Below are 18,697 nucleotides of genomic sequence, written 5' to 3'. Positions count from 1 at the left end.
GCACCTTCGAAGAAAAAGGGACCAAAAACTTTATTGGCTGAAATGGCACAGAAAACGTTCACCTTAGGCGAGTCACGTTCATACTGAGTTGTTTCCCGCGGATCCTCAGTGCCCCACGCTGAACAACTGTCGTCGATTCACTTCTGCCGTACTCAATAACACAAAAAGCTTTCTGTTGAGCGGTTGCCATCTTAGCATCAACTGACGCTGATGCCTAGTCAACAGCACCTCAAGCGAACAAATGTACAACTAAATGAAACTTTATAGCTCCCTTAATTCGCCGACAGATAGTGCTTAGCTCTGCCTTTTGTCGTTGCAGAGTTTTAAATTCCCAAAGTTGTGGTATTCTTTTTGAATCACCCTGTATAATCTATCCGATACCTTTTAGTAACTCCAGGGTTCTTCCATGTATACAGCCTTCTGTCATGATTCTTAAACCAAGTGTTAGCTATGATTAAGTTATGCTCTGTGCAAAATTCTACCAGACGGCTTCCTCTTTCATTTCTCTCCCCCAATCCATATTCACCCACTACGTTTCCTTCTCTCCCTTTTCCTACTCTCGAATTCCAGTCACCCATGACTATTAAATTTTCATCACCCTTCACTATCTGAATAATTTCTTTTATCTCATCATACATTTCTTCAATTTCTTCGTCATCTGTAGAGCTAGTTGGCATATAAACTTGTACTACTGTAGTACAAGTGATTAGAGTGAAAGTGATTAGAGACCCCAATTTAGTTGTTCCTTAACTCAATGCAGAAAAATTAAATAAATTAAAACAGCTGGTAAAAAACTCAGACTCTGTCCTTAGATAAATGTTAAATGAAAATAGGCCATATACCAACTAACATCTAAACTGAGTCTAACTGAAATATTCTGTGTCCAACTCAAGCCAAACTAAGTTAAAGACCAACCTCAGTTTTCAGAATCAGAGTCCCATATGTAAATCACAAGTTCAGCTTACTTGCTAGCAGATAAAATATTCAGAGTCCAGATAGGTGCTGAATTATTCTAAGTCCCACTACTGATGAACTGAAAATGTCTCTCTTTGTAATTGAATGTGGCTGGAATAGAACTCAGACTCATATCAAACATTTTGAACACTTTTCTGACCAGCAAACAACAGCCCAAAGCAAGAGGACAGTACCCTTAAGTAGCCTCAGTCCACCTCTCCATTGGAAATCCCACATGCATGTCACTTAATGAATTTCACATTTCCATCAGCCTATTTTACATCTTTCTATATGTAGATAACGCTGTGATTCTGAATTGGATTTATGCTTCTCTTTCCAATGCATTATTCATAATTAGGATATCTGTGGTAGTCCACAAGTTATGGGTGAAACTACACAAAGTCATAAACAAATAATAAAAACATAAATCTTAAGAGCTAAGGTTGAATATTTTGTGTAACACCCTCCACTAATGCATACTGCCATGCTGGTTGTGTACTTGTCATAATTTATTTTAATTTTGAAAGCCAACTGAATTTTCTCTCATAGCTTAATTAATCATGCTACAAATGATGTGAATATGTCAATCGTAATGTCTTGCTGAGGGCTACAGTTTGAGTGCTCTCTCTCCATTGTACATTAAATAATAAATAAGTTATGAAACATCTGCTGATGGATGATTACAAAAACCTTCTATGTGCTCTATATTTTTACACATCCAAATTACAACTAATATCTGCACATCAGCAGAATTGTTGTGTCCCCCCTTTTTAATACGACATGTCGCCCCTCACTATATTGGCCGCTTTTATGCTATATGAGCACAAAGATGAACAATATGTGAGATGCTATTGTGTGTGTCAGCAGTGGATCTGATGCCTTGTGCACCCAATTTCAAACTTTGACAGTTGAATATGTCACACCAGCTGGTGATTACACATACCGGACCCCCAAGCAACACTGGGGCTGCCACTTCTCAGCCTCGCCTGGAGTCTGCATTGTCTTGCACATACATCTCATATGCTCTTCATGACCAAACCCAAACCTCCTGCTCAAATAATAGTCCATCATATCACAATTGTCTATGCACCTGTTGCTCGCAGCATTACTTGGATTAATGCTACAAGGTTAATGTGGCAGAGTTGTTCAATGTTCCCTGTTAGTATTATTATTGCATTTTGCCCATCTAGGCTTGTAATAGTTTCTTCACACATGCATGCACATCTGAAGGAACAGACATTGATGTTGATCTGCAGCTGTTTAAAATTAGGAAATGTATTCACCAATTGTGTATTCTTTTGATATCAGCTATGTTATGTATGGAAATATTACCTATTGGTGCCAAATGAAAATTTGTGCTGGACCAGGACTGGAAACTGGATTTTCCACTTACTGCAAGTGGTTGTCTTAACCATCTAGGGGTGTAGACAATGTTGCATATGAAGGATTGGGTCAGTCTGGGGTTAAGGTGACTGCTTACAGTAAACAGAAAATCTGGATACAAGTTGGTCAATAAATTTTGTAATATGTATGCATGCATGTCTGAAGAAACAGAAATTGTAAATTAAGTATTACAAGCCTAGATGGCCAAAACAATGATGATAATACTAACATTGAACATGCCTGTCTCATTAACACCGTTACAGGAATCCAAGTAACATTGTGAGGAAGAGGGGCATAGACTGTGTGGCATATGGAAGTTTGGATTAGCCTGAGGAGCATGCACATGTAACCATGATAGTTAAGGTGACAGCTTGTGATAAGCAGGAAATCTGGGTTCAAATCCTGGTCTGCCACAAATTTTCATGTGCCACCAATAGGTAACATTTCCATATCTAATACAGTTGATGTCAAAAAAATCACAATTGGAGAATAAATTTTGCAAGGAAAGAGAATTGCTAAACACACAAAAATTGATTGCTGAAGATGAAGAAAAATCTTTGAAGATATAAAACATATCTCCAACTGACAAAAGAGGGTGAAGTGCTCTTGCACTTAGCTAAACTACCCACTGAAAGAGTGTGCAGTAGATATATAGTGAAATTAGTGATATCTGATAAATGTAAAGTGAATATCAGTGGAAAGCGAATAACACCATGATGAAACAGGAGAAGTTCACCAAATGCAGAAAGACAATAATGACACAAGAAATACTGGGCAATTAATGAGTGAAAATTATTGTAAAACTGATAAAGAAAGCCAGCCATTCAACAATAAAGTCAATTGCAAAATACTGGAAGTAGATTGCCAAAAGAGTTTACCATATAAAATACCATAAGAAAGGAAAAAAACATGTGGCCAGCCACACTCAGAAGGAAGAAAAGATCATTTAATAAAGAAAGATGACAACTAAATGGATAATAGAGAAAGCCTCACAAGGGAACCTCCCCATCGCACCCCCCTCAGATTTAGTTATAGGTTGGCACATTCGATAGGCCTTGAAAAACTGAACACAGATCAATCGAGAAAACAGGAAGAAGTTGTGTGGAACTATGAAAAAATAAGCAAAATATACAAACTGAGTAGTCCATGTGCAAGATAAGCAACATCAAGGATAGCGCGAGCTCAGGAGCGCCGTGGTTAGCGTGAGCAGCTGCGGAATGAGAGGTCCATGGTTCAAGTCTTTCATCGGGTGAAAATTTTTACCTACTTTATTTTCGCAAAGTTATGATCTGTCCGTTCGTTCATTGACGTCTCTGTTCACTGTAATAAGTTTAGTGTCTGTGTTTTGCGACCGCACCGCAAAACAGTGCGATTAGTAGACAAAAGGACGTGCCTCTCCAATGGGAACCGAAAACATTTGATCGCAAGGTCATAGGTCAACCGATTCCTCCACAGGAAAACACGTCTGATATATTCTATACGACACTGGCGACGGCATGTGCATCATATGACAAGAATATGTTGTCAACTCACCTAACTTGTACACTTGGCGAATGGGTAAAAAGATTCTTTTACCTTGCCCGATTTAGGTTTTCTTGTGGATGTGATAATCACTCCCAAAAAAGTGATCGCATTGGACGGACAGATAATAATTGTCTGAAAATAAAAAATTAAAATTTTTGCTCGAGGGTAGATTTGAACCAAGGACCTCTCGCACTGCAGCTGCTAACGCTAACCACAGGACCACAGCGCTCATGAGATCAGATTGTCCTTGATGTTGTACATCATATGCATAGACTATTCAGTTTGTATATTTTGCTTATTTTTTTCATACTTCCACACAACTTCTTCCTGTTTTCTCGATTGATCTGTGTTCAGTTTTTCAAGGCCTATCCACTGTGCCAACTTATAACTAAATCTGAGGGGGGTGCGATGGGGAGGTTCCCTTGTCAGAAGGAAAGAATATCTCTGAACCTATGAGAGAGAGAGAACACGTAGAAACATCACCAAATGATGAAAAAGATGGCAGGCAAAAACTGTGGATTAGACACAGGCAACACAATAAAAGAATGCCAGAAAAGGCAGTTAATTGAATCAAAAGGAAAAATCACTTGAGTAAATAAAAAAAAATGCGAGATGTAATTGCTGGTCAGTACTTCTGGTCACCTGAAATGTCTGTACTGCCTTCTTCTCACAACAGTTGGATCCCCCTCATCCTGTGGCCTGAGTGACCTGTCCTACCTTTTCAACTCCCCCAATTCCTTCTCCAGCCAGAGGATTCACCAGTAAGCAGTGCTTGTCATGTACAGGTGTCTGTACAGCACATTTTACCAGAATGCATTTTATACCAAGCTCCAACGATTGCATCTGTCTTATTAGCTGTCCTGACCTCTATTTTAGGAGACGATGAACTGAATGTGTTATGTCTGGTCTTCTAAACTGTATCTTAGGTAGAAGATTTTCATGTGTTTCCAGTATGGCTACTTTGTATTTTATTTTGCAATTGGTAAGTCAGGCACGTTTCCTTGTTACGCTGTTTGAGGTGCTTTGTAGTTACATTCTGTGTATTCTGATCACAAACTGCCTTGTGACTCCTTTTGGTGTTCTGTGTGAAAGTGTGTGAGAGATAGTGTCCCAGGGTTTCTGAGGATTAAGTTTTATGTTTTACCACCTGTTACATACGTTTCATGCAACAAAACTGCATTTGTCTCCCACCAATTGAGTATGGGAACTGATCACCTCTCTGGTGAGCACCCTATACATTGTTAGCATCACCAACGCTGTCACCTCTGAACTTTCTGAGGAAGGGACTGTTAGTTCAGAAACTTAGGATTGTAAATATAATTTTATATCTGTCTATCAGCAGAATCAATATTATATATATTTTGTGAAGCAGTTGTCAAAATACGTTCTTTGAAGAGGGATCTGCAGTATGGTTTAGAATCAACACCAGATTTAATTCTTGTAACATGCTTCTTTATTCTAAAAGTATTAAATATTATATCTGTAAGTAGTTTTCCCACATCGAACCAAGTAAACTAATAAATTGACAAGTGGATGGAAATATGCGTAATAAACTAGTTTTGTAACTTTTGAATAACCTGTAACAATAATTATGTTTACTGCAAGATGTTACTGAATTGAGAGACTTCATTAATTCTAGGGTGTGGGTTTTCAGATTAAGGTAGTAGTCCAAAATAGTGAAAAGTATTTACTTTTTGTATTCCAGTGTTTGAGTAACCTTTTTTCTAACTAGTAGAGTGCTGTGGAAGTCCTGCTATGTATGTACTTAGTCTTGTCAAAATTCAATAGTAATCCAATTGTCTTACCTGTCAGTTTATGTCTTCAGACATTTCTTTAGATGGTTTGTTGCTATTATATTGTAGGCAAAGGAGATAGCCTTTATTGTATTAACACTATGACAGAATTTTAGTGAGGAAAAAAAGTAGCAGGTTTTGCTTCATTTTGCATTCAGATATTCTATGTGCTTATTCCATTTTTAATTTCTTTGCAACTGCAACCCTTAGAATTTGGTCTTTGTTCTTCTACAGTCTGGTTCATTATTGATAAGAGATAAATGGGTTGTTGCATATCCTTGTTTGGAGGACTGTCAAATTTTAGTGATAGTTTTGTTGCTGAGTTGTTTTGTGACAGTATTTATGTTATGAAGTTTTTCATATATAATTTATTCTAATATTCATGAAATTCCAGAGAAATTTTTAATGTTCCCATAGTTATTTACATAATCTCTCATGCCTTTTTTATAAATTTCAATTATGTTAGACATTTTCAGTATATCAGGGAACTACTTGCTTAGATGAGCAGTCACATAGGTGTGTAAGAGGTTCAGTTAAGTTTAAAGCACCCAACTTTAAGACTGTTGCAGGGACACTGTCAGTGCCTGCAGGGTTGGAGATTTTTAATCCTTTTGCCAATTTATCTTGTGTGACATTGCTGATATACATCTACTTACTACATGTCCTCATTTTATTTTTAGTGGATTGGGCAGTACAAGACACATCCATAAACTAAGTTTCTGCTCATCCCACAGCCAACAAACCACAGTAGCATTATAGCAGCAGTTGAAAATGGAGGCTTATATTCCAGTTCCCACTTTGTGTGAAGTGTGGTCAATGATAAAGTTTTTTTAAGACACAGAACATAGAGCCGAATGAAACTCATTGTCAGCTGTGCTAGGTCTATGGGCCTAATGTCACAAGTGAGCTGATGGTGCATTGCTGGTACAGAGGGTTTACAGCAAGTCACCAAAAAGTTCATGGTGAGGAGCACAGCTGAAGGCCATCCATCATTACAGGCAACATTATGGAGCTTCTGTGGTAATGCATTATGGAGAATCATTGCTTACCAGTCACAGAACTTAGCAGTCCGTTCACACAGATGAGTTACTCCTTGTTGCATGGAACTGTGTTCTGAAAATTGTGCACTAGGTGGTTGCCAAAGCAGCTGATTCCAGAACACAAAGCAAAGCGCATGGGAGTAGCTTTCACTTTTCTACAGCAGTACCATGCTGATGCCTGTGCTGATACTGAGTTTCTGGACTGAATATTTACAGGTAATGAGACATGGATTGCACACAATACCCCAGAAAACAAGCAGCAGTCAATGCACTGGCATCATAATGGCTCTCCATGCAGGACAGAATTCAAGCAGACTGTGTTGGTGAGGAAAATGTTGGGTTCAGTGGTCTGGGGAGGACAGGAAGTTCTCCTCAACGAATTACTGACCAAAGCTGAGGTGGTGAATTCTGAGTATTACTGTGAAACAATGCAAAAATTGTGATGGGCAATTCAGGGAGAGTTCCCACCTTCACAATTCAGAAAGCTGATGTTATCGGTAAGGATCCATATGGTACGGGCTGTGAAGCAGTGATTGAAATGAAGGATTTCATATTCGGCAGAGCGCTCAGCAACAGGGTGGTCCACTTGTTTCTTAGCCACAGTTTGTCTGTGGCGACTCAAGTGCACAGACAGCTTATTGGTTGTCATGCCCATATAGAATGCAGCACAGTGGTTGCAGCTTAGCTTGTAGATCACATGACTGGTTTCACATGTAGCCCTGCCTTTGATGGGAAAGGTGATTTTTGTGACTGCACTGGATTAGGTGGAGTGGGAGAATGTATGGGACAGGTCTTGCATCTAGGCCTGTTACAGCAACATGAGCCATGAGGTAAGGGGTTGGGAGCAGGGGTTGTATAGGGATGGCTGAGTATATTGTGTAGGTTTGGTGGATGGCTGAATACCACTGTGGGAGGGGTGGAAAGGATAGTGGCATGACATTTCTCACTTCAAAAAATATGAGAGGTAGTCAAAACCCTGGTGGAGAATGTAAGTTCGTAATCTCTAAAGTATATGATGAATAAATGTCTTCATCAGAATCAGAGTCAGCATCGAAATCTGAATCCTCTACAACCTCTGGTAAGGGGCACAGAATTCTTAGGATCTCTGCCGGTGCCAGCCCAGGCATTCTTGCACATCACACATCACACACAGTTCACTGGGACAAGTAATTCCTACAAACTTACCTTGCAGTATCTCTGTGATTTTAATTGCATATTACTGTGATTGACATGAATTTAATGAATCTATCAGCCAAGAAGATAAGATGAAAAACTTTTACAAGATCAAAAATTTTAGCCAAATTATAAAATGTTCCCACTGGTAATAATTTCTGATTTATTGATTCTAGTACAACCATCAAAATAAATAAAGTCTGTTCAGTAGACAGTCCTTTGTGAAATCCACACTGTTTGCTACTGAAAATGGTTTTCTGTGCTAAGTATTTCCAAGGTTTTCTTCCTTTAGCCTTTGATAAGGCAATATCATACTACAAGGCAGCAGTTGCTATTTTTGGTCCACCCCAGGTATTTTATTTCCCCAGTACCCACCATATCTGGTGAGCATTCCCCTATCCGTCACCTGGGGAGATGCCCAATGGGAGACCAGCAAACTCCACATGGGTGGTTTAATTATAACCTCCTGAATATTTACTTTTAGAGATTTAATGATGCTGGAAACTTCTTTTGGAGATACAAAGTGTGGTTTTATTTTATCAAACTTATTCTCGAATTCTGTCTCAGAAAATGTAGGCTATCTACTAAGGAAGTGATCAGACTCAAATATTATGCAACTGACAGAAAGAAACTTATTAAAAGGTTTGCCAATTTTCGGACTATCTTAGATCAGTTCATTATTTGCCTTTAAGTAGATTTCCTCATTTTTATTTACTTATTTTTGTTTTGTGTCTTGTTTTTACTGCATTACAGACCGACCTTATCTTGCTGCTGGAGGAACTTGTTTTTTATTTGAAATACATACAATTTGATCCTCTGATGAATTTATTTGCACTTAAAAAATTATAAACTTATTAAATCCTGCCATCATCTGTGTCTCTTGATGTGAAGTGTTTTCTTTGTTTTATATGACATTTTGATTTAATTTGTTATTCGTGTTTTATGAGCATTTAATCTACTTACACGGTGTGTTTTTAAGACAACAGTTTTCTGGATACTGTATGAGTGTGTGTTACAAAATACTTTGTACACTGTCTAGTTACATAAATGTGATCACCTGTCAAAAGCCTCCCAAGTGGCCTTTTGCAGCCGTGGACCATTATGAGATGTGCAGGAAGAGTGTCAGTGAAGTTCTGTAAAGTACTGACAGGGATGTGGAGCCTGCCAACTCCAGTGCTGTGGCCAGCTCTGTTAGGTTTCTCTGTTGAACATCCATGGTGCGAACAGCCCAATCGAGGTAGTCCCACAGATCCTCTTTTGGATGTAAATCCAGGGCATTTGGTGGCCAGGCCTGGTGCTCTTCAAAGCACACACATACACTGTAAGCTGTGTAGCATGTTGCAGTGTCCTACTGGTAAATGCCATCGTGTGGAGGAAAAACAAACTACATATAGATGTGGATGTGGTCCCCAAGGATAGATGCATATTTGTATTGATCCACAGTACCTTCCAGAATGATGATCTCATCCAGAGAATACCATGAAAACATTCCCTAGATCTTAACATATGCAGAGTGTTTGCTTTCAGATATTTCATACTGTACACACCAACAACCACCTGACAGATGTAGCATAAAGCATGATTCATCTGAAAAGGCCACCTGTCGCGACTCAGTGGACATCGGGTTGCAGTACTGGCATACAAATTACGGCTTTCGCCACCAAAGAACAGCAGTCAACATTGGTGCATGAACCAGTGGTCGGCTGCAGCAGCTCTTACATAGCAATGTTCACTGAATGACCATTGAGGAGACACTGTTGGTAGCCCCTTGGTTCATCTGTGTGGTCAGTTTCTCAACAGCTATATATATCTGTTCACTCATATACATTTTTCACAGTCATTATTCACTCCTGTCATGTATGGCCTGTGATGCACCGGAGTTGCCTCTCAGCACCAGTTTTGGATAGTACCATTTTGCCATGCATGGTATCCTTTAACTATGGTGGCACAGGAACTGTTTACAAACAGCCATTTCAGAAATGTTTCCACCCTTGGTTCGATAACCAATGATCATGACCCTCTCAGTATCAAATAAATCCCTCAGTTTCCACATTATGAGAATGGCTGTATTGTTTTCTGCATCCCCTAAACATGCTTGATGTAACCTCCACTGCCAGCACTGTCACCTGCATTCTATAAGTGGTTATTGCAAATTGAAATTGAACATAGGCAGTGGTCACATTACTGTGACTGGACTGTATATATGGATTAAGATTTTTTTTTACATGTTATACAGATTGTACATTGAGTATTTTCATAATCTTTGCTCTAACTTCCTTTTTATCTTAAATGTTCTATTTGTTCTGACAATTATTTTTACTACCACTGTTTCAGTTTTGGTTACCATAATTAAAATATCTGATCTAAATGTATTTCATTTCATAGGCAGGAATGAAAGAAAAGTTCAAAAAACAGAAGAATGAACAGTGTAAACCTGGTCTGAAAATTGCTGTTCATGATATCCCTAAAAAGTATCAAGACTATGGACATTTCAGCCCAAGTGCCTTTTCCGATGATAAGTGTTCAAAACTTGGATTAAAAGTATCTATCAATGAAAATGCAGAAACAATTGCATGTGAAAGTGAATGTGAAGATGATACACAAGGAATAACAAAGTGTCAAGGTGTTAAAATTGAAGAAATAGTGGAAGATAAGTCAGAAAAAGGAACAGACAAACTGGTGGAATCCAAGCAACAAACTGGTAACATAAAAACAGAAGACTGCCCTGAAGATGATGACTGTGATTATACTGAAAGTTTTCAAGATGCCAGTGATGATAAGAGCTCTCATACTAGCACTTGTGACAGAGACTGAAAAAATAGCAATACTCATTAATGAACAGAAATGTTACATTACCAAATATTATAAACAGGGCAGTAGTCTGTTCTTAACTGTATATTATGCCAGATTTCTGTGAATAAGATATGCAAATTGTCATAAAATATGTTGCTGTGAACAACATACAATTATCACTACATGCACCAGGTAACAGCCCACCAAAAATTTGACAACATAACATAACTTTAGTACCAGCTCTAATAATATGCCACTGGTTGCGTTGCATGCTTGATGGCTTTGAGCATTAACTACAGTGTTTCGCAGTGCTTGTCAAACTTAGTAACACAGAAACAACTGCCATATATTGGCTCATATGGTATATGTTAGAGGACTGCTGTATGTGACTGATCCATGTAGTCTTTACTTGGCTTTGGTGCAAAGGACAAGGGGTGAAGAAATTTTGCGTGGCATGGTAGAAGTTGCCAAAGATTACCATTACTATCTCACAGAGTCACATGCATGTCATGTATATCTACGTGCAGCACATTTGGCCGTACTTCCTGTGGCTGCAAAGTCAACGGAGTGCTCAGGTGCGATAAACTTCCTTTGCTCACCACTACACTTTCCACTGCATTGTGACATAACATACTGCCATATTTCCATAGCTGCATGGTATGGCCGTATGCTTGTTGTTCCACAGTTGATGACTACTTGGCCACATGAAGCCAAGTGATGGAACTGACAGTTAAGTGAAGCTGAGCCACATGAAAAACTAGTGACGAGGAACAAGTACCACTCCTGTGGCTTTGATCTAGAGATGCAGCACCCTAGAACATCTATTTCATGCAAACAAATAACTTGTGGATCTCTACCTCCTGCTTACATCTTCACCCATTTAACAAAGACACTGCATGCTCCAAACATTTTCCTTCAGAACTATGGATGTTTTTAGTAACTCTCTTCACCAAAAGTATATTGTTATTAAATAATTCACAGGATTTGTGCGACATAAAACAAACTGCACTGGTTGTCATCTGAGTTGTTTAGAAATTAATCAATGGCTGGTCCTCTCCTACATTATTTTCAGTATCATGACCACAAATTATTTGTAACTTCTTTTCAGACATCATGTATCATAGATGCTGCACATATGAAATGCACAAATAATATTAAGCTTTACAAGTCATCTGTTTAGAAGGTGTTGCACATTAATTGAGGCTGTATGGAGTCAGAAAAATCATATATTCATCAAGCAGTACCACTTACCTGTTTCTTGTGGCCAAGATTGTATGTATTATAACATTTATGTCCAAAAGTTGACAATAATAATTGGGAAGCCTGGAAAGTGGAAAGAGCAAACCTGAGCTAACACACAGTAACTGATAATTGAGATTTCCCCCTCCCTCCCCAACCCATTGAGAGAGGAGGGAGGGGGGGGGGGGGGGGGGGAGAGAGAGAGAGAGAGAGAGAGAGAGAGAGAGAGAGAGAGAGAGAGAGAGACCATGACTATGTAATCTGTAGGCCCTGGATTTGAAAGAACTAAAAAACAGCCAAATATGCAAATATTTACTATCTTAAAAATGAGATATGACTTTATATAATCTTGTTTAAAAACATCCTTGTTGACATTTTTTTATATACCATGTAATGTAAAATTCACTTCTGAACACATTGTGAGGATACTACTTGCTTTTTGCTTATTTGAAATTAGCTAGCACATTATTTTTGAAATGTTTGCAAGTGTCTTGGGGGGAAAGAAACAACACAAAGTACAGTGAAAACAATAACACCTCTCGAAACAATGGAACTATGCTTTTACTACTGTGTACCACTTATTTTAAAGTATTTCAAATCTGTTAATATGTTTTGTCAATTTTCAGTTTCTGCAGAATTGTGCTGTATCACAGGGTGCATTTTCGGGTTTTCTATTTTCAAAGATCTACGGTTGTCACTGAGGATAGTTTTGTACCTGGTTAAGTTCCTACCCAAATCACAGGATGTTACAAGAGCATATCTGAAGATAGCCAGCAGGCCACCTTTGGTTGGAAACAGATTGGTCACATACAGCCTCCAACATATTCTGTAAGAGCCAATATATAGAAGATGTTTCTGTGTCATTAACTTTCGCATGCATGGGGAAATGCACTGTAGTTTATCTTCAGATGTTGTAGCATTCCCAGGAACTAGTTTCACACTTTTTAGTATATCCAGGATTCTGCTGGAGAATACTTTGTAATTTGTTGTGCACTTTGTCAGCCACAAGCCCATGAGCTTATCCCAACTCACATTGCACATGGTGACAAATATGTAGGGCATGACACAGTTGAGTACCAGCAGCTCCCAGCCATATGATGGCTTTTGATGCCACTGAAAATTTTGCATTGATATATGCCAAGTTTATCCATAAAGACCTCTTTCACAGTTTGGATAGTACTTGATTAATCACTATCTAGCTCACAAAAGATTGTTTTTATTTTGGTGTAGTTGGTGCAGTAATACTCAGCAGTACTAAGCCAAGAACCCTATCATGTAGGAACAAGCTGAAGGGGGAGGTTTGCTGAAGGTCCTTGTTCCTTGAATTTCGGCACCCATGGCAGAGTTTCCCATAGATTTTCTTGCCACAGGAAATTAATTTGTCCACATCAGGGTAATCTGATTGCATCTCTTCTGCAACTCTTTGTAAAGCATCTGAAAGACATGTGATATACACCATACTGGGATTGAACATGTGAGGCCTATTGGCTACTTCAGCCATATATGAAGCCCCATGTGTTACAAGCAGAAAAACATTTTCTTTGTTCACCAATTTGGTCACAGTAGCTTCATAGAGTTGTCAAACAAAATGGCAGTTGTTGTTTAATCTCTCAAAAGCTTCACCTATTAGGAACAACATTTATCCAGGCCCTTCAACTTTTAGAACAGCAAAAACAGCTTTTGCAGTATAGTGTTAACCCATATCAGGGATTTCATCTATGGACATTCAGACCTTTTGGTCAGCAACACTAATTCATATTTTGTTGACTACCTCTTTGTAGCACATGGATAAATAGTTCCTTTTCAATGTAGATTCACCTGGAACTAGATATTTTGAATATTTCTCCAAGAACTGTGAGAAGTGTTTCTTCATCTCCAGTAGCATGCCACAAGACACCACCATCTCACACAAATCCTTGAAGAATGATCACATTGTTGTAATGGACCTGTCTGTTCAAATAACCAAGTTTGTCTGCTGTCATTTTCAGCACTTCTCTCTTCACAGAGCTGCTCTGTTTGGTGCTTTTACAGTGTTGTTGCCCATTGACACACTCTTCTACACTAACTTTAACTTCAAGTAGTTTACAGAATAATGTTTCCCTGTCAGTACCCAACAACCCCCTCTCCAAAATCACAAACAAAACCCTACAATTTCATGTTGTTGGAGCACTTTACTTTGGTATGTTGAACTAGACTGAGGTTGTATTCAAACTGAATAGTGTGACACCACATGCAATATTTGTTGCATCAGAAGCCATGTTAATGTCCCATCTCAGTGAGCTGACTAGTGTGTTGCACTGCTTGTCCACTATAGCCCTGATATATAAAGTTTTGTAGTAATTATTGTGTTTATTTGTGACAATATCACTTGAAACTTTGTTACGTGAGCAACATTTTCATGTTTTTTATTCTTGTGTCTTTAATATTAAAACAAATGTATGCATTTTTTGCAAATGTTGTCCAAAATATGACCTATTATGTAAAAGTTTCCCAACATACAACACATTCCTAAACAAAGGTGTAAATACAACTTTAACATTAGAAAAAGAATGAATTGTTACTCACTGTAAAGATGACCCATTGAGTTGCAAACAGGCACAATGAGAAGAGTGTTCTTTGCTGAAGAAGGCTTTGGTCAAAGGCTATAAGGAGTAACAGTCTTTCTGCTGTGCCGGTCTGCAACTCAGTGATTCATCTTTACGGTGAGTATCAATCTATTCTTTTCCTAATATTGTTGATAATCCAATCTGGGGTTTCCATTGTTTTAAACATGTGTTTATATGCAAAAGAAAAATACATTACAATTCTTGAATTCTTGTATAAATTCACGTTAAAGTTCAGAAAAAAATATGGCTTATCATTAAAATCTGGGCCCTAGTAATCTGTGTAGGGTGGAAATACTCACTATATCTAATAGGGAATGTGATTGAAAGATAACAAAAAGCAATGCATTAGACAAATTATGTCACATTCGTACCTGTTCTTTCATAGAGAACTCAATATAGTTTATGGTCAAGTTAACAATATACAGCCACAGACATAAAAATTACACTGTTTTGCTAGATATAATCCACAGATGTGCTCTAGCAGATCAGATACACATGACAGTCTCAGCAATGTTGAGTGCAATTTGAAGAACTTTGTTACTCTTTCAAAATAGCAACATTTTGTCATCATCCAATGCAAAGCTGACTTAAGAGTAACTATTCCATTACAGGATAAATATCTGGACTTAACTATGTAATGATACCAGATTATGTCCTCAAGGCAGTTGTCTTCAGAATTTACAGCTGCCTTGAGCACTGCAGTTTTTGGGCAAAACTGTGTTTCAGAGGCACCTAGAAGTTGGTCTGTAAGCTGGACACTTAGGAGTTTGTGTCTCATTCATGGGAGTGAAGAGAAGTGGCTGTTTATGGAAGGATCAGCTACATTGAGATTAATCCATGAACAAATGGAAGGAATGGAGATTAGGGTTTCATATACTGCCAGTGATGAGATCATTAGAGATGGAGAATAAGTGTGAGTTGGACTCTGATGAAGAACAGAAGTTGACTGTGGTCTTTTGAAAGGAACCAACCTGACATTTGCCTTAAGTGATTTAGGAAAACCATAGGAAACCTGAATCTGGATGACTGGAAGGAAACTTGAAACTAACACTTTCCCAATGTATGTTTTGTATGATAACTATGGTGCCACATACTGCTATATTTATTACCTTAATTGCCTCGTTGTCTGGAATGTGTTTTGTTGTACACAATATGTGTGAAGTGTTTATATCATAATAACTGTTTCATTACTTTGGGCAATTTACAGCCAACAGTACTTCAAAGGCTCAGTGTTCTAAACAATGACAAAAACAAAAAAATGAAACTTGGTCACTCAAAATGACCTCCTAAATAGTACAAACTGCAGGAATGTGCTCTATGAAGTGAAATATTGTCCAGTTTGCAGAATGATTCTTGTTGCACATTCATGTGGAGGAAAAGAGCTAACTGGAATAATGAAAGGAACTTCATGGAAAGAGACCAGTTTAGTGGAAATATCTTACTGGATGTCGGTTGCAGAGATTCACATATTTCTTGTGTTCAGAAAAATAAGTTAATGCCGATAGATGAATGACTTTTCTGAGGCACAGTTGATTGGGACATCTTATCCATGGATGATAATACCTGTCCCTGCAGAGCTGCCCTTGTGAAAGGTGTTCACCTCATGAACTGGTCAGTTAATAACCTGTATGTAAATCCTATTGGCTATGCGTGGAATGCTTTGAGGGCACAAATGGCAGCTTGTCAGGCACCTCTAAACCTCTTCAAAGCTCTTGAATGACCTCATAGAAAGCTTGCTATGCTGCTGTCAAGCATGTGTATCATTTAAGGGTACCCATATCCTTCATTAACTGTTCTATTGTAATGGAGAGAATGTCATCCAACGTACTGTTCAGAAAATATATTAGCACTTCATTATTATGCTTGACTTTTGGACACTATTGTACCTCAAATATGATGCTAGTTGTATGTCGTCTTGGTATGGATTCATAAGCCAAACTTCATTTCATTTTATCAAAATAGACCACCAAAAAAACTTATAATAATCTTAAAGTCCTGAATTTGTTGCCAGTTTCCATGAAGTGTGTGTTATCATGTGTTTAACTACTTTTTTTAATTATCATATGTACCACTTATTAGATAAGGTACCAGGTGAAAAGTATGCACACCAAACATCAATTAAAGAATTAATACAAGTTCTAACATAAGACAGTGATCTCATGTTATTAAGATTAGGCAGTACAATAAATATGTACAATAAACAGTTTTACAATACACATCCAGAAAACATCACTGTTGCTTTATTATAAAACTTTTACATTTTTTTATATAATTCTATCTTTTTACATGTCTCTACTGTGTACAAATGATGATCCTAATAAAATTACTAACACTTTAGAGACTGAGCCCGAACATAGCTTGGGCCACATAAAATGTTTGGAAGACCAATTTTCACTCAAAAACTGGAATCATTTCATACGAGAAGAATGTACAGATGTCTCGCTACCTGTCTCCCAACAGATCCAGCCTTCTGCTGTTAAGACTTATTTCAAAACATTTGCAAACATAATAGCTGCCATTGTGAATGGCTGAGCCAATATGTGATCGAATTGACGTGATTTCTTTGCATGTGCTTGTTAGGTTCCACAGTTCACTATAATTCTGCTACAAATAGCTCATGTTTCTAGAATGAGTTAGAAATTTTGGAAGCTCAAGAGAAAGAAATGCTGAATAACTAACCTTATATAATTTTTAAGGATAATTATACCTTCTGTCATCATTATTTTAAAAATTTGTAATCTATCAAAGAAATAAAGTAAGTATGAAAAATATATCTTTAAGCTTAGTCCTTTTTTAGTATTTGTTGTTCTTGAAGATATATCAGTTATATATGTACCAGTAACACTTCAAATAATGGCCCCAGAAACACTTTAAATAATGGCACAAAAGGCCCATCTCTTTGCCACATTATTTTTCTTTGTGGCCAGTCTTCAGAGTGTTAAATAAATAAGCAGTTTACTTCCAGCTATGTATGATATTTGTTCACAGCATATCTAAGATTTTTAAGAAATTTCTTTTCACCAGAAAAGTTTTTGAGGCAAGGAAACAGGAAAAAAGTTATGGTAAGATATATCTTGGAAGAAAGATGGGTGGCAAACAGTTTTAAAGCTCACGTGCATTTTCATGACCATGATGGCCAGTACACAAGTACATACATTTCTCTAATGCAAAAGCATATTTTCACATGCTAATCTTAGTCATATTTGCTTCACTTTACGAAGCAAGTCCAGTTACCATCACTTTTTCTGCTAATAAAAACTTTTTCTTAGCATTTTTCCTTGAGAATTTGGTATCCAGTTTGTCTCAAATCTGGAGGGCTTGTATCGCCATGTCTACATTCATTTATTCATAAAAGTGCTGGTATTGAATCCCTGAAAACTTCCCTCAATTTAATTTATATATGAATAACATTCTCATTCATAAATAAATGCTTTTTTACCTCTGACAAAGAGCGGTCCCCTGGAATGGGTCGATTTTTTGACATCCGTGCAGACATTCACCAAAGTGGACCATCATTAGTGAGTAATCTATGTAAAATAGTTTCACATGATCCTCTAGAGCCTTAAAACCAATAATACTATGCAGAGTAGGAGAGTAGCATAGTGATTAAAATGAATTCCTTATATGCTGAAAGTGATTGGTTCGAATCCTGTTAATGTGCTTTGAAATTTTTATTTTTAAAATTTTATCAAAATAACTTTGATAGTTATTTCTATTCAGGTAACTGGTTTAAATGTAATTTTTTTATTTATATTCCACTATTGCGTCATTTCAATTTATGATTTTAACTTTTTCATTTTCTTTCACTTTTTCTTCCTGTCATTCTTTTTTTCATTATGAATCCTTGTCCAAGTGCTTTTCATTAAGGTTATGTATTTACTTTAATTTAATTTCTTCCAATTTATTATTTTATATTTTCAGTCATGTTCTCGGATACATTTATTTCTGTTCCTCATTTTGCTTGAATTTCATTTTATTTATAATTCCTTCTTTCTTTTAAATCTTCATCTGCATTTTTTTGTCTATAGTGCAACAAGAATCTATGTTTTACATATTTGTATGACAACTACCATCCAAGAAATGTATATCTTGTAATGAAAAATACATTTCTGACACTGTTGTACAGACAATTATTTTGACTTGTTTAAATATTATGATGCGTAAATAAAAAGAATTAAGATGACGTGCATGA

The 18,697-nt window shown here is 37.3% G+C and overlaps 1 protein-coding gene across 1 annotated transcript in view; it reads left to right on the top strand.

Annotated features, from left to right (window-relative positions):
• LOC126481337 (uncharacterized) overlaps window positions 1–11,580 on the top strand; it is a 128,922-nt gene extending 117,342 nt beyond the window's left edge. Inside the window, exon 6 of the mRNA XM_050105064.1 lies at window positions 10,253–11,580. Coding sequence (XP_049961021.1) covers window positions 10,253–10,681 — 429 coding nt within the window. The 3' untranslated portion in view covers window positions 10,682–11,580. The remainder of the gene's footprint in view (window positions 1–10,252) is intronic.
• The last annotated feature ends 7,117 nt before the right edge of the window (window positions 11,581–18,697 follow it).

Source organism: Schistocerca serialis, chromosome 1 (assembly GCF_023864345.2).
Source record: "Schistocerca serialis cubense isolate TAMUIC-IGC-003099 chromosome 1, iqSchSeri2.2, whole genome shotgun sequence".
NCBI classification, from domain to species: domain Eukaryota; kingdom Metazoa; phylum Arthropoda; class Insecta; order Orthoptera; family Acrididae; genus Schistocerca; species Schistocerca serialis.
This window is presented reverse-complemented; position numbering and strand designations above follow the sequence as displayed.